Source organism: Chaetodon auriga, chromosome 17 (genome assembly GCF_051107435.1).
Source record: "Chaetodon auriga isolate fChaAug3 chromosome 17, fChaAug3.hap1, whole genome shotgun sequence".
NCBI classification, from domain to species: Eukaryota; Metazoa; Chordata; class Actinopteri; order Chaetodontiformes; family Chaetodontidae; genus Chaetodon; species Chaetodon auriga.
Genome location: NC_135090.1, coordinates 1,662,817 through 1,689,208, shown reverse-complemented (window position 1 = coordinate 1,689,208; position 26,392 = coordinate 1,662,817). Strand labels below are relative to the sequence as shown.

At 39.5% G+C, this 26,392-nt stretch overlaps 1 protein-coding gene across 4 annotated transcripts in view; it reads right to left on the bottom strand.

Moving 5' to 3' along the window:
• Window positions 1–26,392, bottom strand: part of gabbr1b (gamma-aminobutyric acid (GABA) B receptor, 1b) — a 285,160-nt gene that overhangs the window by 160,901 nt on the left and 97,867 nt on the right. For 3 of the 4 annotated variants that reach the window (XM_076754414.1, XM_076754413.1, XM_076754415.1), the window contains 3 exons: window positions 18,288–18,426; window positions 16,909–17,094; window positions 16,245–16,262 (listed from right to left, as the gene is read on the bottom strand). In XM_076754414.1, coding sequence (XP_076610529.1) covers window positions 16,245–16,262; window positions 16,909–17,094; window positions 18,288–18,426 — 343 coding nt within the window. The remainder of the gene's footprint in view (window positions 1–16,244; window positions 16,263–16,908; window positions 17,095–18,287; window positions 18,427–26,392) is intronic. The other variant, XM_076754417.1, reaches the window with a different exon arrangement.

Sequence of the window (26,392 nt, the reverse complement as noted above, 5' to 3'; positions counted from 1 at the left end):
CCACCACCATGGGCCACTCGATCCACAACGTTGACATCAGCAAACTGCTCACCCACGCAATGCCACAAACGCTGTCTGCCATCTGTCCTGAACAGTGAAAACCCGGATTCATCCATGAAGAGAGCACCTCTGCAATGTGCCAGATGCCATCGAATGTGAGCATTTGCCCACTCAAGTCGGTTACGATGACAAACTGCTGAAATTCTTTGGTTATGCAAACCGATTGTTGCAGCAGCTGTCGGGGTGACTGGTCTCAGATGATCTTGGAGGTGAACATGCTGGATGTGGAGGTCCTGGGCTGGTGTGGTTACACGTGGTCTGTGGTTGTGAGGCCAGTTGGATGTACTGCCAAATTGTATGAAATGCCTTTGGAGACGGCTTATGATAGAGAAGTGAACACTCAATTCACAGGCAACAGCTCTGGCGGACATTCCTGCAGTCAGCATGCCAATTGCACGCTCCCTCAAAACCTGCAACATCTGTGGCATTGTGCTGTGTGATAAAACTAGGGTTGAGCTGGATACTTGTTTCAGACTAGTATCCGGTATGGATACAGCATTTTTGACGAGTATCCATGTTTGTGCTGAAGGAAAATCCTCATTGGGTAACTGACTGTCTTCACGCTCTGCTCTGTTCTCACGACTTGTTTCAATACGTACGCGGTGCATTTGACAGGACAGAGCTGAAAATGGCTTGTGTCGCGTCGGTCACTGCCTCCTCGGGTTTTTTTTTTTTTTTTTTCACCGTCTGCTTGCTCTTGATTGGCTGGTTATATAAATTCAGTTGGAAACCTTTGCTCGTACTAAACGCGGTGCTTTTGAGAAGAATACAGTGAACAAGGCTGACATTATTTCCCTGTTTGCCATCACTGGATGTTTGCATGAATCACCAAGTTCACACAGATCATTAAAAAATAAACAGTCTTACAGACCACTTACACACATACAGCTGAACACACAAAGTAGCCTATATTAATATTTTTATTGTATATCAATTTCAGACTTAAAATAATGTGCCTATTTAACTCCCACCCATTTCCGATTTACTATTTACTACCACACACTGGTTTAGGCCCCGTCCACTCCGAGTACAGATATGGATACAGATAATTTAGATGGTTGAACAGATACAGATACAGATACAGATAGTGGTGTACTCGCTCATCCCTAGATAAAACTGAACATTTTAGAGTGGCCTTTTATTGTGGCCAGCCTAAGGCACACCTGCGCAATAATCACGCTGTCTAATCAGCATCTTGATATGCCAGACCTGTGAGGTGGGATGGATTATCTCGGCAAAGGAGAAGTACTCACTAGAACAGATTTAGACAGATTTGTGAACAATATTTGAGAGAAAAGGATCTTTTGTGTATGTAGAAAAAGTTTTAGATCTTTGAGTTCAGCTCATGAAAAATGGGAGCAAAACAAAAGTGTTGCATTTATATTTTTGTTCAGTGTAACTACCTAGCCTCGTCCATGAAAGATATGAACAGAAAAATGGCTACAAAAATGGCAAGTATAGATAAGATGGGTGCAGCTGTACAGATTGTTTTAAGTTGACATATCAAAATAACAACTCTTAAAGTTAGACTTATTATTACCTTGTATAGTATCTTATACAAATTTTACAGAGCAGCGGCAACAGTAGCCTCTGGTGTCATGAGTGGTAATTGGAGGATGCTCAGACTTAATTCTGTTCATACCTGATCACTATTGGAACAGGAAGGAAACACTATACAAAGGGGAACACACTTCAATACAAGGATGGGACAGAGAAAAGGAAACATCTTCAAGTGAGGTGAAAAAAACATTACTTTTTGTTTATTGTGACATCCCTTGTCGTGCATATGTCTGATCTGATTATCTAAAACATATGAATACACTTCATTGGCGTGCTAAAACAAAGTTGCTAACAGCTAAAATTACCAAACAATGACTGACTGAATTAATAGCAATAGGTTAGGGTCTGGCCTTGGCAGGGGTGACAACACAAGCCATGGCAACAGGCAGCTAGTTAATATTTGAATATGTTCCACTAAAATTACAATCCACATAATCTTCACACACTGCTGAAAATACTACCTGAAGGCAGCTGGTATAGTGCTTAATTCTGTTGTAACAAGGTAAGTTACAAATTGGCCAACCCCAAGAGACTGTACTTTACTAAAGGCCTGCCACCAAAGGACTCAGCCTCTGTACAAGGGACACACACTCCAACAGGTGAGCCACTGGGGTGCCCCCTGTTTGTTAAATTTATATATATTTGTTAATTTATATTTGACTGGGGCAAGATCTGTACATATAAAGGGCCAGAAGTCCACAGAGGTAATATTTTTGTACAGTGTTAACCTTAACATTAAGAAAACACAACTTTAACCTACAGACTAATGTGTCAGCAGCCACATCTATAATCACCAGGAGTGATTATAGATTAATTAACAATGATGACTGGTCTGCTCAGATAACCAGTGGATAAGTGGGTCCTCACATCTCCAAAAATGCTGGAGCAGATTTTGAACTTTATTTGGCGACGCTGTAACACTTGTGGGTTGAGCTGTTCTCTGCCATTGCCACTGTTTGATGTGAATTGTTTGAACATTCTTGGATTAATATGGACTGGCTAATGTGAACACATAAGAACACAGATTGAGAAAGGACTGTACACAAACAAAGGCCCACTCTGCACATGCACAGTTGGTGTGTACATTGCTACCCAGCTACAGCAAATGACTATGCATTTATCACAATAGTTGTGGCAAATAAACACAGCGTACATGTGGAGTGCTGCAGGTAAATTTGCAGAAATAAAAAGACATAAAATTAGCTTTGTGTTTAATCTGAAGGCACCTTAACAGCACTGCAGTGAAAACAATCACAATGCAACTTGTCACTAAATATTCATGGGCACTACAGTCTTCATTTAGACAGGCTGCCACACAGCACCCACTTGTGATCCCACTTAATACCAGCACATGTTACCCTTTCTCAGGGCACAGTAAACCTGCAGTCTCTATATCCCTTTTGTAAGTGAGGCAGGCCCTGGACATTGGAATGCAGCTCAGATCAAAGCTCCTCTGCCCTCAGGCAAGGTACTTGTAGACCCTTAATATTTTATTTCCTGCTTGGAAATAACTAAAAATCTTTCTTAATCTGTGCTCTCATCATTTTTTATGTTCCCATGATGTGTTTGATATTAATAGCTATGTATAATTCCGAAGGAACAGAAATCACAAAGACTGATGAAAAAAAGCCATTCAGTCTAAAAGTTTCTTCTACCTGTTGATAAGCCATATGGAAAATACTGTCCTAATCTTACATTGCTAAAGATACACCTCATGTTCAGTCACCTAAGAATTCTAAAGTTGTCAGTGGAAATAGCCATACTATTATCATATTTACCTGTCCCCATCTCTGTTGGTTACCATTGGTACACCTGTAAATCTTTTGTTTCTTGTATGGCACATAAGATGTTTACAATGACTATAGTGTCAGATTAAATTTTGTAAATGTATGAAACAATGGATCTTTGACCTTAGACAAAGGAAAACAGTACCAGGCTTCTGGTCGTAGTTGGAAACCATTGACTTTATTGAAATGGCAACTGTCACTGGCAGATTTTATTAACTGCCTACTTAACATCGACTATGTAAATTGGTTCAAACTGTCTCCAGCTGAGATTTAAATGTGGTTAGCTGAAATGAAAATAAAAACCCTGCAAAGAGGGCTTGAATATGCATTTAATGACTACACATTGTACATGATGTCATGGGAAAAAAATCATCTGATAAAATGCCTTTCAGATTTTTACTACAAACCACATAGAAGTACGAAACATTAATGGGACATAAAAACAAAGGTTAAGTTTTTGTTAAAAAAAATTTTTTGAAACAGCTTCAGCCCTGAATGGGTTCTCATTTAATGTAGTCTAATCACCCTAAAATCATGTATTGCCAACATTTCCACCTGTGCATAAGAAACGTCAAAATCTAAAGGGCAGAAAATTAATTTATTAATTATAATCATGAAATTACCTGATCCTTTAGAGGATAAACACTTTCCATCTATCCATTCTGAACATTCCATTAACTTTTCAGTTGACTCACTCAACAGATTACACGGCAATTTGAAATCTGACATTTGCTCATTGTTGCGACTCATTGATGCTCCTATGAGGATAAACTCTTTTGATTTTACTGGCCCACCTTCAGGTCAAGCTACATTATGTATTTCAGTTAATTCTTACTCCTGGAAATTGTAGTTGAAATTCTTAACTCAAGATCCTCTTACTAGTTTTGAATTTTAAAAAGCATGGAGTTTGCCCAGCAAGGTTTGCTGTAGAAAATGAATACGCTTTGGAGTTAAGAATGTCACAGTGTATTAGAAAAGAATAGTCCATTACATTCAAACATCCACATTGTGGGTGGTGATAAACAATGTATCCTCCAGGGCCCGCTAGTAGGGCTAACCTTTTAAATTTGTTATTTTATTAATATCTTTGGTTCTAATGAGAGAGCCTTTACAATATGTGGAGAATTCCAACCAGTTTTTCCATTTTAGTTCTTATTATTTGCTACTGTATTGTTTCTGTAAATCTGTGTGTGTTCACTGTGTTATGATACTGTTTTAACTTCATAGGGAGTCCAAACAAATGCACTCTAGCCAACTATGCAATGCAGGTTGTTGTGCATTGTATAATCCTTAACGCACTGTGTATAATTTATATTAATCTGTCAAGTGGTTGACTTGCCTGGAACTCTCTAAATATGGTCATCGGTCTATCTCAATTTGTTTCAATTTTATCTTTTCCACATCTGACACTGTATTGATGTCCTGTTTTTTTTTTTTTTTTTTTTTTTTTTTTGTCCATCTCAGACTATAAAGATGTTCTATACTCTTTAAGTCATCTCAAACTGTAAAGACTTTCACATATTTCTTTCTTGGTTGTTCTCTACAAGGACATAACCTTCAGCTTGTTCTGGGTGTTCATTTATGGTGATAAGCACAACTGAAAATCTTTGTCTAGGTCACAGTATTGTCAGAACAGAGTGTCATTTTATTTTCTTGGCTAGATACACCAGATGGATGGTGAGGTCATCATCATGAGACGTGACTGCTAATGTAGTGTAGTAACAGATGTGTTAGAGGACACAGTCCTTAGAGGAGTGTCTCCAAGTGATAGAGGTTATTTTCATGGGGCTGGGTAGCAGAGTGAGCTGAAATGCTTGGGCTGAGATTAATAAAGTGAGTATCAATGTACTGTTGAAACCTGCCATGCCCTCTGACCTCTCCCATCATTAGCACTCTGTCAGAGCCACATAAATAATTGATATGGCATCTTAAATCAGGAAGCCATGGCATGTTATCTAGGCTGCTGGTTATTCCCCCCTCTACTGTTAATCTTGTTCTCTCAAAGACTCATTTATTTAAGAGCCCTCATTGGTGAGGGTGACACAACATATGGCGTTTTAATCTTTAAAAGAACTTTTTCCATTTTCCCATCATCCCCTATTTCTGATATGCATGTGCATGCTGTTGTTTAGAGCCACAGTCATACATGTAAGAGGTCATGAATGTTGGAAAAGAGATCAAGCAGTGGAATATATGTGTGCTGAAAACTAAATGATGTAAACACGGACAAATGCATTATGTATACTTGCACATGCAATTCAGCTAGCAAATGAGAATGGGATTTGGTAGAGCACAGCACATCAGATTTTTGCTCCTCCATTTAATGTTAGATGACATACAGCAGATCTGGAAACTAAACAGAGCTGTAATGAGATTAACCACAAATGTAACAACAAAAGTAAATAAGTCAAGTTTGCAAAATTAACTGAGCAATGAAAATTTGGAGACTATGAATATGCAGCACACAGTAAGATAATTTCTGTTAATGTAATTATATTTAAAGCATTTATCCACATTTTGGCCATTTGGGGTTCAGAATCACACGTGTGACACATCTTCTGAAGTTGATACAGCTAACATGTTAGCAAACAGCTGGCTAATGACACATCCAGCAGACGTGAAGCAACGTGACCATTCATTTGGAGATGTGTTTGTACCCATCTGACAAATGTCCAATATTCACCCTCCATGTTGATCTGGTTTGGTCTCCACTAGCTCCTGAGACTGAATTTCACACAGTGATGAAACACAGAGAAACAAAACAAAATACAAAAAGAACTACATAAAATTATTGGAGAAGAAATATGTGTGATAAGCTATTTATTAGAATTCTATGGTCATTACACAGGGACAGCACTAGGTCGCAAGCATGCATACAATAAAAAACTAAAAAAAAAATCTTTCGTATTACTGTCACTAACTCACTAACGCTTCAGTATCACTGAATGTGAAATGAACCCTTTTACATGTAAATAATAGATTTCAATACTTTTATAGATCTTGGTTAAGTCAACACATTCTCACTCCCAACTCATCATATACAAATGCTCGGTTATGTACGTTACGTTACTACAACAGAAATCAACCTTCACTTTTAGTTCACACAGGACAAGAACCCTGGTCTCTGGGTGAAAGTCCTGTGCTTGACCCATCCAGTTACTGTCTTCCTCCAAATGTGGACTCGCTATACTACGTAATTTGATGCGTTGAGAGTGAGAATGGGATGTCTATAGAAGTCTGGACTACCCTGTACGTTGAAAAATGACACTAACGGGGTACCCAGAGTTGGGAGTGAGAATGGGTTGGTCAAGTTGATACGTCTGATTTTCTAAGGATATATGGATGATTGAATAGAAAAACAAGTGTTTCTTTCCTTCCCTCCCTCAATGTATCTTCTCGTATCAACTCACACAGCTAACCTTTCCCTTGCTGTTGGTCACAGCAAGGTGGAGGGGGCATATTCAGAGAGAGTAATTAGGAGTGCATTTTTAATTAAAAGATGCTAATGCATGCTACTACCTGCTGGCTGCAGTCACAGCCCCAGTCTTTCACATCAAATCATTGTTAAATCCTGGATTAATGCTGACTCCAATTTAACAACCCGTGAACCACAAAATAGCATCACAACCATTCAAATACAGACAGGACACAGTTACTACTATACATTATGATGCCTTTCACGATCTCAGATTGTGACCAATGCACAAACCTCACACTGATAAACAACAGCGAAAAAAACAAAACAACAACAAAAACAAAAAAAACATTCCCGATCCATAAATGGAAGCAATGGTTCAAAGAGCCCTGACAGACTGAAATTATACTGTTGTCAGAGCCTGATTTCCTGCACAGCCACACAACAGGGAGCAATAAAGAGCAACAGCCCTGTCAGTACTACATTTTATTTGTTGTTGACCAAAGAACTGACAGCTCAGGACTGATCAATACATTGACCTTTCTGGCCTGTTGGAAAGAAAACTGAATGTGTTCACTGAGGTGTCTTTTCATTATCTTCAGAGGAGAGACCTGAGTCTGCTCACTTTGTGTATAAAGCATATCGATAGGTTATCCAGCAGACAAAAAGACCTGAAGGTAATTGTTCCAAGCTTGTTGTTTGCTGTACACACTAATGTCCAATTAGCTGAAAAACAAGAAAAATATCCTGGTCGTTCATTAACATTTGTCTGCTTTTCCAAACTATGAAGCTCATTGAACTGCAATATTATTTTTGTCATAGAGATGTTTATATAATAAAATAAATACTTACAAAACATTGTAATAATATCTTGATGTGAAGTTGACATTTTAATGACACAATAGAGCTTTAGCTTTGGATAATTATTTAACAGAAGTAAATGTAATAGTGGCAGATAACATGATAACTGTGGATCTTGTAACAAAAACATGATACAAACTGATAAAATAATAACATTTTACATACGTATATTGTCATTATAACACAAAATAAAATGACTACATTTAATGTCTGCATATACTAGATTTACAACCCTGAATGATAATGGTAATGATAACAACAATAATACCAGTAAAACTTTATATAGCTCTTTTCTTGATAGTGCTATAAAGCATTTAACCAAAGATAAGGCAGATAAAATTAGGAAAATGGAGAGGCCAATAACATGAGCACAGAGGAAGATAATAAAATGAGTAAGATCAACTAAGGTAGGAATTAAAACGTATGTCTGCTTCTCGTTCCAGCTGCAACGTGGTTTTGTTCCATCCTACACATCCTGCTAGGCAACTAAGTCGGTGGAGGACGCAGTCAACATGGGACTGAACTACACCCTGAACAACACCTCAATCTCCCAGGGACATATGCAAGGGTCCTGTTTGTGGACTTCAGCTCTGCGCTCAACATAATCACCCCAGAAATCCTTCACTTGAAACTGACCCAGCTTACTGAACTACCCTCCACCTGTCAGTGGATCACAAACTTCCTGACACACAGGAAGCAGCAGGTGAGGTTGGAGAAAATCATATCTAGCACCTGGGCCATCGGCATTGGAGCCTCCCAGGGATGTGTGCTCTCCCCTCTACTCTTCTCCCTCTACACCAGCGTTTGCACATCAGGAGACCCGTCTGTTAAACTCCGACCAGCTGATTGTCAAAAGTCAATCAGCTGGCCCTCTGGTGCAGTCAGAACAACCCGGAGCTGAACGCACTCAAAACTGTGAAGATGACAGTGGACAGTGCAGAAGCCCCTCAACAAAATCCCCTATCAACATCACCAGCAAGGGGTGGCAGGTGAGAGTGGTCGTCCACTTATCACAATGGACGATCCCTTGCCTCGGCAGTCTACATGTCAAAATGTCCTTGGGCAAGATACTGAACCCCAATTTGCTCCTGAGGCTGTGCCATCGGTGTGTGAATGGTTAACGCTCATAATGAGCAGGTGGCCTAGCTACCATTGTATGAGTGTGTATGTCTGTTGGTGAATGAAGACTTGTGTTGTAAAAGTGCTTTGAGTGGTCGTCAGACTAGAAAAGCAGCATATAAATACAGTCCATTTACCATTTACCATCTTCAACAACACTGTTTCCACTTCTGGGATCCATTATCTCTCAGGACCTGAGGTGGACTTCAAACATAGCCTCAATCATCAAAAAGGTGCAACAAAGGATGTATTTCCTGCATCAGCTCAGGAAGTTCAACCTGTCCCAACAACTGCTGATCCAGGTCTACACAGGAATAATCCAGTCTGTTATATGCACATCCGTCATTGTCTGTGTTACGACCCAGGTCGCTAGGGGTAGGGAAGTAACAAAAAACAACCAGATGTAAATGGTTAAAATTGTTATTTATTTAAACCCAAGTATTTTTAAATTGTTTTTGTACAAAAGGCAATTCCAAGACAACGAAAAGAGCAATTGGGTGCTTTTCAAACAAATGAAATATCATAACCAATGGAGAACTCTCAAAAACGAGAGCTTAGCTGAATCACAAACAAAATGAAATGGAATTAAAACCCTCCTAAATGAGGCCTACAGTTCAGATGGAAAACAAGAACCAAAACACAACCGAAATAGCACCCCTAAGCCTATTGAGGCTAAAAAACATTATAACTAAGGGTGTGTGTGAAAATCAGTCCCCGTCTAAACCTAGCTCAGTTCGAGTCTGGTTACCACAAAGATACAAGGACCAGAGCTCTGACAAATCTGTCACAAAACAACGGAATCTCTCCTGTGCTGAGGACTGGTCATGAAAGATGCCAGCTGCCTTCTGCCAGGCTGACACAACTCTTGTAGCCGACAGGAGATAATCGCTGGCAGGGGATTGGACACCAGCTGGCTCCTCCCCAATCACTGTCTTCTTCCAGAGGAAGAGTCCTGTCTCCACACCCACTCACCTGCAACCACTCACATACATGCCAGGCACAAGAACACACACACAGGAACGGTGGCGGCCGTAACAGGACAAGAACACGCTGTAACGGACTGCTGAGAAAAACACTGGTGTCAACCAGCCCTCCATTCAGGACTTACACTTTTCCAGACTGGGCAGGAAGCATCATTGCAAACCCCTCACATCCTGGACACAGCCTGTTCCAACTACACTCCGACACCAAAAGAATCCAATGACTGGCCATTTATAATCCATTAATGCACAAGTTTTTAACATGTACATTCATCAATCACTGTCACTGTCAACATAACTACTGCACAATGTAAATTTCATTGTATATATTGTTTATTCTTCATTTTATATTTTTGCACTATTTAACTTATTGTTCAGTTATTTCTTTTTATTTTTGTTGTTTTTTTGTTTCTTGTCTTTTAAGTCCTTGTTGAGCTGTGTGTGTGTGTATATATATATATATATATATATATATATATATATATATAGAGAGAGAGAGAGAGAGAGAGAGAGAGAGAGAGAGAGAGAGAGAAATAGCACCTTCTTGTATACCAGTGGAGGGACTTCTTATTTTGTTGTTTGTTGTCGCAGGATAGGAGAGATGCTGGCTGGCTGACAGTGTGTCCCCAGAGTCTGGGGACAGAGAGGACTCTGCTGGGGGTAGTGGGACTGTAATGGAAGTGCACAAAGCTTTCCCCTGGATCATTCAAATATCCACACATTATCATTTGCTAAATAGATAAAAGACATAAATCTTTTGTCTCTTTCAGTCTTTCTTTCATCTTTATTTTACCCTTGGTATAACCACAATCAATCCTTGCCTCCATCCACTGTTTCTCTCTGTCCTCTTTGTCTCTGTGCCTCATTGTCCCTCCTGTAATCAGTATCTAGCTGCATACCTGCAAATCTCTTTGATTGATTGATTGTGGCACTGTCACGGTCATTCATTACTGCAACAACACTGTGGGATATTGCTGGTAGACAGACGTTTAAATGGAGCCTGGCCACATCCTGAGACATTAGCAGCAGCGCTCTGGCATGACAACAGATCTGACACTTAAATATATTTGAAATCACACCCTGAGTGTTGCTTTTGTTATATGTCTTAATCCTGCTGTACTATACCCTGGCACTGAAGTCAGTGTCATACTGCTACCTAGTGTTACTAGTGTAGTATTTTCTGGAGTTACAGATTTTTGCTGTACAATTTGCAAGAAAGAAGAAGAGTCATTATTACATTTATTACATAAATGAAATATAATTTTAAAAAAACTTGCTGTGGTTTATAAATTCATTAAGAGGAGGAAATTCGGACTTAAGCTCATGGCTGTTCTATAAATTTGTTTTCTGTATGATTTCAACATTTCTATGGTCAAAATTGCTAAATTTACGCATTTCCTGTTCAAATATGTGGGAGAAGGGCAAGGTGAGGCAGCGATGACCTGTGCCTCACTTCTGACAGCGCTGTGCCACACACACTGACTGACACAGGCAGTTGGCACGTGCCCATTGCTGTCTCTCTTTATATCGGCCATAAATGCACAGTGAAAATGCTCCGGGTGAGGCAGAAAGTACCGTGCCGCACTGATGGGTGGCAGTGCTGAGCTCCATCGGCGCAATGCACATCGCTGTGTGCTCCCCTATCCAGAGGGCGATAGTGAATGTTCAATTTTAATTAAAAAAAGAGAGGTCAGCCAAAATAAAACATTTCAATTTTAAAAAATCGAATTTGACCTTATATTAAATATTCTTTTGTTTTTCTTGCTATCATATTGTTGAACAGTGTGGAATTGATTAAAGCATAATTAAAAGCTTTTAAAACAACTAAATGTTTCAATTAAGGTCAAAATTGAAATATAAACTTCTATTTTGGGTTCATGTATTTTACAGAGGAGTCAGTACCTCACCAGTCATGAACCTCACCTCATGTCACTGGTTTGCACATACAATCTTTTTTTTTTTTTTTTTTTTTTTTTTTCTGTTTTGCTCTAGTTTTATAGTCATTCTCTTTATAAAATTCTGCTTGTGTTTCCACAGCAAAACACTGTTACTGTTTTCGGTATTACATCCCAGTGAGACAAAAAAAAAAAGTCCTAATTTTAGAACATGCCTGTCAAGAAATTCATCATCTACAGCAGTGCTTGGTTATTCAAACAGGATATTACAAATAGCACAGAGCCAAAATGACAGCTTAATGATCTTTACTCTGAACAGACTGGTGAGGGTCACAGTCTTAAAAACTGCCTCCTACTCTTGATCTGAGATGGAAACAGCTTTGTCATTCTGTAAGAAGCACAATATCGCCACCATGAGATAAGATAGGAGTACTGTCACTGGAGGATAACCACCTACTGGCTGGTTGAGGCTAGCTTTATTTTCTTTATCTTTTATCATTTATTTTTCCAATATACATACAAACCTTATACTTTTAATTTCCTCTATTTTATTTTCCCTTACTTTTATCTATTTTTTTTTCTCAGTACAGAAAAATGCATTTTAAAAAGAAAAAGGGAAAATTATGGCCAATTGCCAACTATTTCAACATTAAAGGGACACTCCACTGATTTACTGTTGCACTCCCATTAAGTTAGAAGACTCACTAGAGACAAATGTAAAAGAAAACTGAAGCAGCTGAGCCTGAAATATCCTGACTATTAGTCCCTAATATGGGTTAAGCTCCCAAAACATGAATGTCCTACACTACCCATAATTCAACTCAACATATTAATATCTGTAGTTACATCTGCCCTAAAATATTTTGTTACTGAAGAAGCTTGGTCTGGGTGTTTATTTTTAGCAGCACAGACACTAATGAATGATCACAGAAATATTATAGGAATACTGCAGGCAGCAGAGTGTGTCTATGATCCTCTCACTCTTCCGCAACAACATTTCTTACTTGTAACATTGACCATGAAGGTGATACTACTCTATGGAGTATATAGTCTACAATATAGTTTAGAATAGAGTATTTCTAGTATAAATTTTGGAGCATTTTATAGATCCAAGATGAAGCTAACAGAAGGGCAGGACTGAAAGAAAAAGGTGCAATTTCAAATCCACTACTTCAGCACCACAGACAGCGCCATGCATATATCAATAACCAGCACAGTTATACTACTGGTACTTCACATATAGATTTTAACCTGCTTAAACCTCAGTCAGATCAATGAATCAGACAGACTAGACTAACATATTCAACTCAACAACCTCTCTGCCACTGCACTCTCTCTGCTACTAGAGGATGGAGAGGGAGGATGGCAGGTTAACAAGAGGAATGCTTTTTGGTCATTTTTATAACAAGGGGGATGACATCCTCCCTCAAATCACCCACTGCTGAAACAGTGTAGTTGTAAGACTAGGCAGGTCAAAATTTACAGATCTTTGCTACTGTGTCAGTAGCAAAATTTGGAAACAGCTGACTATGTAGATACACTTACTCAAAATCTTGAGCCTGTTTCAGTGTTTGGTATGACTTTTTTGTCATTCATTCAAAACTGTTTGCCTTGGCTTTATTTAGATATGACACAGAGGGAGTGTTTTCTTTTCTCACTCAGGCTTCATCATTGATGGATTTCAAATCTTTTTTTTTTCCCAGTTGAAGCCTGTTTTTTAAGTGTGAAAGTTCTTTTCTGACTTTGGAAACAGAGGATTCACAGAATAAACTTAACTCAAGCTGTTCTTTTCTTTTTACTGCAAGACAATAGGCAAAATGATGGAAAAATAACATGAGGAAGACAAAAAAAGTAAATACAGACTAATTAACAGGAAATAACAGAATAGGGTTATGTTATGTTGTTTGTGTCTGTGGCACAGGAAAAGTATAGGAAGGGAGGTAAGTTAAAAAGAAAGATTGAATTAATTTGAAAAATGATCAAAATAAAAAACAGACTAATATTAATACCTTTTACTGTAACCAATACTACTATTACTACGATCACTCATAATAACAACAATATAGCAATTATTGATGTGATATTTGAATTTTTGCACTGCTGTAACTATGTTTTCCATCCTGTTTGGCATATCATTTATTTATTTATCTATTCATTTTGTAGAGGAGGTTTGCATTTTTTTTATTTTGACTGATTTATCCAGCTTTGGTTCTGAAGATGTGGGAAAAGTTGACCAAGCCTTCCTTCCCTATGCTGTCAGAGAGAACCTATTTGATCCTGGACGGGTACAATCACTTTTTCCACACAGGGCCATGTAAGTTTGGATTTTTTTCCCCCTTAATAATAAACACCATTTAAAAATTATGTTTTGTGTTTACTTGTGTTATCTTTGTCTAATATTTAAATTTGTTTGATGATCTGAAACATTTAAGTGTGACAAACATGCAAAAAATAAAAGAAATCAGGAAGTATGCTGTATGTCATAATTAGTTAGAATTGGTTAGCATTATTGGTCTTCCTCCTCTTTCCCAGTTTTCCCTTACGTAAAGGATATTAGTTAACTTTAAACTCAGCGGAAGACGTAGGCCAGTGGTAATGTTACATTGTGTTTGAATGGATGATTTAGGTTGCCGATATTTCCTACACTGATTGCTTCCAATGGAGTACTTCTGGACCAAGTCTGGGAATGACACCAGTCGATTGTTATGGGAGATGTTTTTGAGTTGAGTGGTGCCTTTGCTGGACCATGTGTGGAAATGGTATGGGTTATTGCACCTGTAGTCTTTGAGTTGTAGTCTGTAGTCTTTGAGTCTTTGACCTGCCTTGATACTGAACTTGTAGTTCATGTAGTGTTCGTAGTGTTTGACTTTGACTATGATCGCTTATAGATGGCTATTGTTCTTCACTGCACACAGTGAAATGCGATGTTGGTAGGATCCTGTTTTATTTTGGTAGCCTTGTTCCTGTTTTATTTTGGTAGCCTTCCCTTGTGTGTCTTAGTTTCTTCACTTCCTGTATGTTTCCCACCTTTGTTAGTGTGATTGTGTCCACCTGTGTCTGTTTAGTTCCCCCCTCTGTTTAAGTTTGTGTGTTTCTTTTGTCTTTGTGGGATCATCCCCTGATGTGTGGTTTTCGTTGTTCCCTGTGACTACTGTGAGTATTCCTGGTCTGGTCTTAGTTTTCCCTGTTGGTTATTAGTTGGTGGTTTTTTCTAGTATCGCTTTTGGTTTTGGTTTTTGTACTGGTGGATTTTTGGTTCTTTTGTTAAATAAATCACTTTGAACCGTGTTTGCTCAGCTTCTTTTGTCTAGTCTGCACTTTTGGGTTCACACCTTGTTTTTTTTTTTTGCTCAACGACCACAAACCATAACAGATGTTGCCAATGGCCTCAACATTTTAAGCTGTTTGGTCATGAATCCCTTGACTGATTTTTTTTCAGGGTCGTCTGTGGTTTGTTCAGGAATGCCAGTGAAAACTAGATTATCTCTCATGCTGTGTGTTTTTAAGTCCAGAATGGTTTCTTTCATGGCTTTGTTGTTGGTAGTGATGGAGGTGAGCTGGGTGGTGAGTGTGTTGTAGTAATTTGTTTTCTGTAGTGTCTGTTTGCTTGTGACTGAATTCCAGGCTTTGGTGTAGTGCCTGAAATTCTCTTTGCAGTACTTCGATGAGTGCATTCCTTGCGCCAGGTCCAGAAAAAATATTTTTGATGGAAAGTTGGATGGATAGAGAATTCTGGTGTATAAAGTCTGACAGTGCACATCATTTAGACATACATTTAGTACAGACTCTCATTTAATTCGTATTTGATCACGTTTTGATGATGCTATTAATCTCTCTATCTCTCTGTGCATTTAACCTTAAGCTGCTGTAGTTTCGTACAGTGCCATGTAGGAAGTGTTACAGAAGTGTAACAGTCTGAGCTTATCAGATGGATGCTTTTTCAGCCATGAGACTGACATATTAAATTGTCATTACATTTACATAATGAGGTGCATGTCTGAAAGTGGTCTGGTAAAGTTTTTTTAAAACAGGTATAAACAAAGGAAATGTTAAGAGGACAAATGTGTCATTGTATTAAATGTTTCAGTACTATTTGTGATTGTTGATAATGCTTGATATGTTTTTCATTTTATCATATTATTTTGATTTTGTTGTTTTGGTATTCCATGTTTTTTTGTTTTTTGTTTTTTGTTTTAGTTTCCAAACAGTGTATTTTTAGACAAATTAATATACCAAATTAATTTCAGTTAATTCATTTAAAATAAAATCAAACCAAACCATTTATCCAGATTGAGGGATTTACTGGTCATCACTCCAGCCAGTCACTGTAGCAGTGTGTTTCATTCATTTACACACTTTCAGCCACATAGCAGGAAGTAATACCTGCTGACTCTCTGAGTCATGTTGACCAGTCATGGTGAGAAGCCCTGAATTACAACTACTATATGATATGATAAAAAGCACTGTTCACTTTTAGTATCATTCCTTTTTTCTAGCACCATTCATTTCCGTGTAGGTTTACTGCATGTTTTTCCCAATCATTAGTTAAGAATGACAGTGGTCTTACCTTTGTAGTACCGATCATCTTTGGCACAGAAAAAAGGAGAGAAAAGAGACTTAGATTTTACAACCTTTACAACCATCTTGAAAAGTTGAAGTCTGAGAAAGAATTCAGCTGAAGTGGGCCACAAGCCAATCGTACATTGTCCCAGTCATTATTTCACACCTTGTTAGCATTAGTGAGTGTAGACATACAGAGAGGCTTATAGAGGTTTCTCTGTTAAGACTGTGCAAAGTTAGGCCAGCATGTGAAATCACCCAGTTTGATGGTAAATTATATTAGCATTTACCATAAAGATCTACAAATGTGCAAGGACACTGCAGGGACTACATGATCAACACCAATCAACAGCAGGGGATGGCAACGCGTCAACAAACCAGCAAAGTTCAACCAAAATCCTGCTGACAAAATAATGCTGCCTGAAAATATTGTAAAAACTGACTTTATTATTTATGAGCGAAGACATGCATTCAGCTTCACACCTGTGCTTTTAATACTGTGACATGTTTGCAGAGACACTGCATTCAGCGTCCTGAAAGGTACCTTTGATTCTAGTGCATTTAGACAAAATATTGTATATTTGTCTTGAAGTACTCAAAGTGTTGTCATTTATTTTTCTCAGTTTAAACCCAAACTTTTTAACCATACATCAGGGAGGAGAGTGACTCACAGTGACACACAGGTTTGGGCATGTCCCACTTGCCCATCTTACTGCACTGTGTTGAGTTTTGGCCTACAAGGATGAAACCATGCAGACAGCTGTAGTGCAGTACTGTTCCCGCCACTGGGGGCCCCAGGGGCCAAGAAGACACCCTGCCATTTTCCAAGGATGTCCACACCCGAGGACACAACAGCACTTGAACAGAAAAACAGAGGAAGATTTATTCTATATATGTTCAGAAGAGACCAAATCAACTCAATATTTTTAGGAGATTTATTTACATTCAACTGGATATAGATTTCATGTCAATGTTCAAATATAGAGCTGGAGTCATATCATTAGTCATATCATTAGTTTAGCGTAGCATAGAGACTGGAAAAAGGAAGAAACAGCTAGCATGGCTGCCTCAAAAAGTGAAGATATACACCTGCCAACATCTCTAACATTCACTACTAAACATGTTTTTCATTTGTTCAGTGTAAAAATGATCATTTATGCTTTTACTTGCTTACATGCTTCCTCCCTCATACTTCCATTCTTATTAGATTCATAGTGCTGTATTATGTACATATACTCTCTGTTACTAATATGTACACATATTACATACATAAATATGTCATATGAATATACTATGCTATATATACTACATATAATTAAAAGTCTATTATTAGAGCTGGCACTGTTACTGTGATTGCATTTCTGTCTTCCCCCAACCCCTCTCTTTCTCTCTCTCTGAATTGAATTGCAAGCTGGAACTATTTATCAGTAAACAACAACTGGATGCAGTGCACAGTGTCCAAGAGTTTTGTCGTCACCGTGAGGTTGCCAGTTTTGGTACCATCGTGGGTATACAGAGGGCAAAGCTGAAACCCGTACTGACTGACATGCATTTGGCCACCTGTGCTACAGCCTGAGACACTATACAGAACTATTGGGCAAATTGATACAGTGAAAAAATATGAATGTAGAGAGTTCCAGCACAAAAAAAAAAAATTGTCATTCCACTTTGGATAGAGCCAGGCTAGCTGTTTCCCCCTGCTTCCAGTCTTTATGCTTATTAAGTTAGGCTAACCATGTCATGACTACAGCTCTGCAACTCACACACATGAGATTGATATTGATCTTTGAATATAACTCTCAGAAAGAAAGTAAATGAGCAGATTCTCCAAAATATTACTGTTCCTTTGAATTACTGTAAGTTATATTTCCTAGAAAATTGCATGTTTTCAATGCTGCAGCAATGCCTGTATAATAGTAATACGACTGCTGTTTTCATGGTCCTTTCATCTAGCTTTAGATGAAAGGTCTAGCAGGCAGTGTCTCAGGTGGTACATGAATAAATGAATGATGGGTAACAGAATGAAGAATCAGTTGAGGTTAAAACTCACAACATCTGCTGCGCTGGCTCAGATCAGTCCAAGTGCCATTGGGCAAACACTTCCTGACCTTGGGTCCCACAATCACCCTGTTGCCCCTGCAGATGTATTCTATCTCATAGTCTACTGGGAGCACCTGCACACTGCGGATCTGCAACCATACACATAGAATCTGAATCAGCACACTAATAGAAATGTAGCACCAGAGAATGGATTTTACATACAACCCTTATTTCCAAAAAGTTGGGATGTTGCGTAAAATGTAAAAAAACAGATTTGCAAATTCTTCGTGACCTATATTCCATTGACTACAGTACAAAGACGAAATATTTAATATTCAAACTGATAAACTTGGTTGTTTTTGTAAATATACACTCATTCTGAACTTGGTGCCTGTAACACCTTTTAGAAAAGTTGGGACAGGGGCAATTAAGACTGGGAAAGTTGTGGACTGCTTAAAAAAACCTCTTTGGAACATTCCACAGGTAATGGGGCTAATTGGTAGCAGGTGATATTATCATGATTGGGTATGAAAAGGGCATCTTTGAAAGGCTCAGTCATTCACAGGCAAGGATGGAATGAGGTTCACCATTTTGTGACACTGTGTGGGCAAGCAGTCCAACAGTTTAAGAATATCTGAACATTTGCACGGAATTTAGGCTCTACAATCCATAATATCATCAAAGAAATCAGAGAATCTGGAGACATCTCTGCACATAAGAGTAAATGTCAAAAACCAACATTAAAGCTGCAGTAGGTAAGATGGAGAAGAGAGCAGACTTAGCCTGAAAATTTGAACCAACACAAGTTCCACGTCACTCCCCCTCCCTCTCTGCTGCACTCATGCCCTGCCTCCAAGCCCCTCCTCCCTGCAGCATCTGTGCGGCTGTCGTGACAACCAGTAACGTTAGCCTTAGCATCGGAAACAAGCTAACGCTGCCCAGCTGCTACATCACAGTCGCTAACATATCGTACACGCTGTGGAGTGTTGCTGTAACAATCACCATATTAGCTTTATGGTTATTTGTTGTCTTAGCCGTGTATGCTGTTGTTGGCAGCGGTGGTACGGGCAGTTTCTCCTTTGAGGGTGACTGTTGCTCCGCCATAGCTTTCTCTAGCCTCCTGACGCTGCTCACAGAGCTGTTTGACTGAGCGGCAGCCGGCAACATGAGCGGAGGGAGGGGACGGTTCGCAGCGTGTGTGAGTAGTGATTGACAGGTGTCAGACACTACCTCAGACAGTCCTCTGGCTCTAATTGGTTGTTTTGTGTCGGGTATGGTGGATTCTTGCAAATCGCAGTAGGAGCAGTAGATGGGACCAATGGAGCCAAAAAATTACTTTTATACAAGTTACTTACTACAGCTTTAAATACCTGTGACCTTTGATCCCTCAGGCAGCACTGCAATAAAAACAGACATGATTGTGTGAAGAATAGTGTTGCTTTTATGAACAAAAATTATGACTAAATATCGTCGTCAACGAACCTTTATCATGTGACGAAAATGAGACGAGACGCAACGTAAATGCTGGTCATGTGACGAATACTATGATTAAATATATAATGCAATATTGTTAACAAATAAAAACAAGACTAAATGTTTACAAAATAAAAACTCTGCTAAAATGTCTCTTCATTTTCGTTGACTAAAACAAGATGAGACGAAATCTTATAACGTTATTTCGTCTCGTTTAGTTGCGTTGTTATTATTATTTTGCAGTATTTCTGTTTCCTGTGTCTCACTTCAGGGGCTGCATCAGGTCGCACTGCGCCGTCGCACGCGACATCACTTCCTCAATCCCCACTCGCAGCTTTTTTAGAAGATGTAGCTGCGGTAGGTTAGTGTTAACGACAGACAACTGACACAGAGAACGGGACCGATGGCCGGCCAGCTGAGGTGCATCTTTGGTTTGGCTAAAAGAAAATTTTGGATTTGTCTATGCTACTAGGTATTTATACTATATTGACTGGAACTGCATTACTAAAAGGAGACTAAAATACAATTTTCATTGACTAAAACTAGACTAAAATGTCATCAGTTTTTGTCGATTAAACTAGGTGAAAATAGTCACGGATAATTCTGACTAAAATAAGACTAAAATGCTCAGACTTTTAGTCATCTGAAACTTGACTAGACTAAAAAGAGTATGAATGTGACTAAAACTAATAAAAACTAAAATGACAGCTTGACACAAAGAAACTTGGCAGGCTGGCTATGACTAGTGGGATTACACTGGGATGACCACTGTCAGTGACTGAACTTTTCAATGGCAGTAGACGATGTGAACATTCAACCTGAACTTTGTTTTCGTCTACTAAGGAAAGGTACTGTCTGTCTCATGCACACGGTAACTATGCTTTCCTAGGCTGCACCTGTTTGTTACTATACGCTGATGTGGTTTTAATATCACACACCAGACAGATACACATATAACCTACGTATATTTCGTTCGCTTATTGCATTAAGCCGAGTGCGGGCGGGGGAGTTTGATTATTGTGAGATTCATCAGTTCATGACTGCTCCTCATTAGTGGATGAGTTGGATGTCTAGTTTGCTCTTAATGTTACCAGGGAAGGTACACCGTCTCGTTTGCGGAGACAGTGCTGGGATTATTTTAGGGGTTATAAATGTACATTTAATTTTGAAGTGTGGGATAACGACATACAATCCAATTGTTTTTAGAACAAGATTACAGTTTACATCATTCCCTCCTATTACATATATGGCCTGGTTGAAAATGTTCATACGTGATTTTATTTTATATGTCTTCTAATGTAAATTTGAAGTTTACATCCTGGAATGTTAGAGGTTTGGTGAAGTTGGCCAAAATGAAGCAAGCGCTCAGCAGGGTTAAACAAATTAAATCGTTAGTTGTATATCTCCAAGAAACCCATTTACTGTCAGATGAAGTGATAAAGATAAAAAGGAGATGGCCAGGGCAAATAATTTCAGGCTCCTACTTATCACACACCCGCAGCATTATGATCCTGATTCATAAATTGGTACCCTTTAAAGTGGACAACGTCATCTATGACATAGGGAGTAGGTACCTAGGATACAACTAGGATTGTCCAGGGTACATTGATAAATGAAAAGATAAACATAATTAACATACAGTGCTTAACAAATTTATTAGACCACCACCCAAAGTAAGGTTTATGCCACAGCTGCCCTAAATTAACAGCATTGGTAATTACCAAAATCATTTTTTATGTTTCTGTAATGGTCAATACACCAATATGTAGAAGCTCTTTAACTGAAATGATATTTTTAATGCTAAAATATAATTATTATTGTTATCCATTAATTTTCAAATTTACTGATTTACAAAAAAAAAAACTGAAAAAGTAGTAAAGCACATTATTATTTCTTGATTCATATGTTAAATTATAGTTATTTATTTGCATTCCTGCAAACATTCAAAAACGCCTCAGATTTGCCAGGGAGCACAAAAACTGGACTGTTGATGACTGGAAGAAGGTACTCTGGTTTGGTTTTCGTTTAGCATCGTTGTGTTTATGTCCGCAGAAATGCTAGAGAACGTTTTGATGCCAGATGCATTGCACCCACAGTGAAACATGGTGGAGATGCCATCATGGTATGGGGTTCCATTTGTGGAAACAGCGCGGGCAAATTAGTGAAAATCAACGGTATCATGAAGAAGACCAGCTACCACAACATCTTAGTGCATCATGGAATCCCTTCTGGACTGAATCTGATTGGTCATAGGTTCATATACCAACAAGACAATGACCCCAAGCATACTTCAAAGCTGTGCAGAGGCTGTTTGACCAAGAAAAAGGAATCTGGAGTACTGGAACTGATGGACTGGCCAAGTCAAAGGCCAAATTTGAATCCTATTGAACAAATTTGGTTTTTAGTGGATTCAAAGATTGATCGCACAAATTGGTTTTGCTCGTATCTCACAGACCGTTGTTTCTATGTAAGTTTGGATGCATGTTCCTCTGGAACCCGCGAAATGAAGTGTGGGGTGCCCCAAGGGTCAATTTTAGGTCCAGTACTTTTTAATCTTTACATGCTTCCCCTTGGGGATGTCATCAGGAGACACGGCATCAGTTTCCACAGTTATGCTGATGATACACAGCTTTACATTGCCGTGTCTCCTGATGACACGGGGCCTATTGATACCCTTTTAAACTGTATTTTAGACATCAAGTCATGGATGGCAGAGAACTTCCTACAGCTCAACCAGGATAAAACAGAGGTTTTAGTTATTGGTCCTGAAGGCCAGAGAGAGACACTTTTACCAAAACTACAAGGTTTTACACCCTCACAATCCGTTAAGAACCTGGGCGTCATTTTCGACTCTGAGCTTAGTTTTATTCCTCATATTAAAAATGTAACAAAGATAGGTTTTTACCACCTTAAAAATATAGCCAGAGTCCGCCCGTTTCTCTCTCAGGCTAACACAGAGGTGCTGATGCATGCTTTTATCTCTTGCCGTCTAGATTATTGTAATGCCCTGCTCTCTGGTCTTCCCAAAAAGACTATCTATAACAATGCAATTGCTCCAGAACTCAGCCGCACGTGTGCTGACGAGGACCAGAGGGCGGGATCACGTTACACCAGTTTTAGAATCGCTGCATTGGCTCCCCGTGTGTTTCAGGATTGATTTTAAGGTGCTTTTATTAGTTTTTAAGTGTCTTAACAGTCTTGGGCCATCTTATTTGTCTGAACTGCTTTTACCATACCAGCCCTCGCGGGACCTGAGGTCCTCTGGCACTGGCCTTTTAATTGTTCCAAAGGTTCGGACCAAAACCCACGGGGAGGCGGCATTCAGCCATTATGGTCCGAGGCTTTGGAACAGCCTGCCGGAGGGCATCAGGACCGCAGAGACCGTTGGTGTTTTTAAAAGGAGGCTCAAGACTCACCTTTTTAGTTTGGCTTTTAATTGATTTCTTTTACTGTCTTATCCTAGCCTATTGTCTTTAGCCTTTCCATCGTTTTATTCGATTTTATTTTAGGTCTTAGGTCTCTTATTCTATTGTCTTTTAGATTTCAGGTCTTTTTATTCCATTGTCTTTTACGTTTTAGCTCCAGTGTCTCCTCATGGGGGGTCTCCACGCTGGGAGGTGTGTCTGGCCTGCCCGCTGGGGCGTCGTCCTGGGGACTCCTTGGGCCCGAAGGACTGGGGGGCTCTGCCCTGTGTGTGGAGTCCATCCCGGTCTATCTGGGTCAGGGGCCTCTGTTACGGCGGCGCTCCCTGTGGGCTGCGACCCCTTGCAGTGTGGATGAGCTCCCCATGGCTGTTTTTTTCCTCTCTTGATTCCTCAGTGCCCTGCCATGTTATTATACCGACAGCTACGTTGGGGTGGGTGTGTGTTTGTGTGTGTGTGTGTGTGTGTGTGAGGCACAGACTATGTGGATTCTTGATTGGCTGAGTAAATCAAGACTGATGAGTGAAGGTCAGCAAAGACACGGGAGAGAAACTGTTCACACACACTCACCACTATCATGGGTGGGTGTATGTATTTGTGTGTGTCTGTGTGGTTGTGTTCTATTTTCTATTATCCTGTTTTTATCCTTTGTCAAGCACCTTGTGTTGCATTTTTATGTATGAAAGGTGACTGATTGATTGATTGATTGATTGAAAAGTTTCATCTAAAGCAAGTCTGTGGGAACAGCTAGAAACTATTTGGAACTCAATAACAAAGAGACTGTCAAAAAGTACATAAAAACAATGCTAGCAAGAATGCAAGCTGTTATCAAGGCCAAAGGAGGCCATACAAAATATTAAGTTTTTTGGTTATTATGTGTGAAAAAGGACTGTTTACTCGTTTCAGTTTGTTATTTGCCAAATAAATAACAATAACATTTTTAGTTTTAAACAAGTTTTTGAAAGATTTCTAAGATATTTATGTTTCCTTGTCTTTATGACAGCCGGTCTAATAAATCTCCTCACAGCAACAAGGTCGCCGGTTCGATCCCCGTGTATGCGTGGGTTCTCTCCAGGCACTCCGGCTTCCTCCCACAAACCACAAACTCCTGTTATTCTCCTCGATTTAAATCATACTCACGTACAGATTATTTCCTGATTTCCAGCTCTATGTTTTCCTCTGTGATAGAATGTAACTATAACAGCATACTACTGTCAGAGCACTCTCCTACTTCACTAAAGGCACTCCTAGATGGAGATTTCATCCCAGATGGCTTTCCGATTCAAATTTCCTACAATTTTTAAAGGCACAAACTGAGTCGTTCTTTATTACAAATACAGATGAGACCTCTGCTGTTGTCAAATGGGAGGCCTTTAAGGCGTACATCAGATGAATGATCATATCTTATACCAGTTCAAAAATAAATAAACAAACTCAAATTAAAAATGAACGAGCTTGACCACAAAATTAGACAATTGGAAAGAGAGACCTTTTTGGATGGCTCCACAAAAGCAAAACAAGAATTAACATTACTTAAATCCCAATACAAGGAATAGTCCACATCAATAGCAGAAAACAGTTTAATTCGGCTCAAACAGTTACTATGATCAAACTGAAAAACCGGGGAGATTGTTGGCCTGGCGAATAAAAACATTGGATGCAATTACTGCAATTCAAACTCAGAGTGGAGCAATATCAACGGACCCTCAGGAAAATAATGATACCTTTTCCATCTACTATAAAATATTACATACATCCGAAGCCTCAGAAAATTTGGAAACACAATCTAAATTCCTGGACGATCTCTATATTCCTTCCATAACAGATGATTCTAAAGTACATATGGATAGGAAACTAAAAGCCTCAGAAATCGCGGATGCTATTACCAATATGAGGGGAGGTAAAGCCGCAGGCCCTGATGGTCTTCCAGTTGATATCTATAAGATATTTAAAGATAAATTAATTTTAACTATGTATGAGGAGGCCTTTCAACAGGGTCGTCTCCCAGATTCCCTGAGGAGTGCACTGATAAGTCTTAATTTGAAACCCAATAAGTCCCCTACCAATTACACATCATATAGACCCATTTCACTGCTTAACACAGATGCTAAGATTATCGCTAAAGTAATGGCTAGAAGACTGGAGACGGTGCTTCCAACCAGTGGCGCCGCCAGGATTCAATTTCATAGTACACACAGACCCCCCCACCACCACCACCACCACCACCACCACCACCAGATGTGTGATTCGCAAACAAGCCACAGGAATGCAGAGGCCGCGGCTCCTCTCCGAGTAGTACTGTAACTGTCACCTGGTTCAACACCCTAGACAGCTGCCAGAGCATGAACTGGATGTGGGAATTTGATGCATTTGAACCCGCGACATGTAGGTCAGAAAATTTTGTTTTTGATTAGCCTACCTGTTAATTTAAATTTAAAAGTGAAATTAAACACATAGCGGCAGTGCGCACTGCAGACCAGCATTTGTTTTCATCCAAACTTTGCAAACGTGGTCAGGATTTGTAGAAGACAGATGTATGCTGCTCACTATAAAATGCTGTTACTATAAATAAATAATAATAAAGTGATCTGTAAGTCCATGCTCCCCCCTACGCTAAGCAGACCTTTCTATAGCATTACCGCGAACTGTAATCACCACATAGGCGGTAGGCTACATAGTGTAGAAGAATATAGCTAGTGCCAGAATTCAAAATCACTTACGCCGTGTTCCCACCAAACGCGATGAAAGCGATTTAATCGCGCGTCAAAGGAAATCGCGTCGCGCTACACGCTCCAGTTTTGATGCTGGTCCAATATGCAAAAAAACGCCTTGTCGCGGCATCACGTCGTGCGACGAGCCCGCCCAAACAACAACATTTCTTCTGCCATTTCATTCTCTCGTCGACCATGGCTGAGATAACCACCATCGCTAACCACCATAGTCCATACACCTCGCTCACGCTCACCCAGGCCTGGTCTTTCTTGTTCCTGACCCTGTGGAGGGGACAGGAACTGTCATACAGCTCTGGGTGAGCAGTGTCGGCAACAATTAGCTGCTCCTCCATGGTTTCTAGCGGTTTGGTTTGCGCAGCGAGGGAACACCAGGACGTCCGTACGTCAGCACGTCGATGGCGATCTCAACGCTGATAGGCTGTCGCGGCGCGTCTTCACGCGAGTTCGCCGCAAAAGTTCAACTATTTCAACTCGAGCGATGAAGCTAT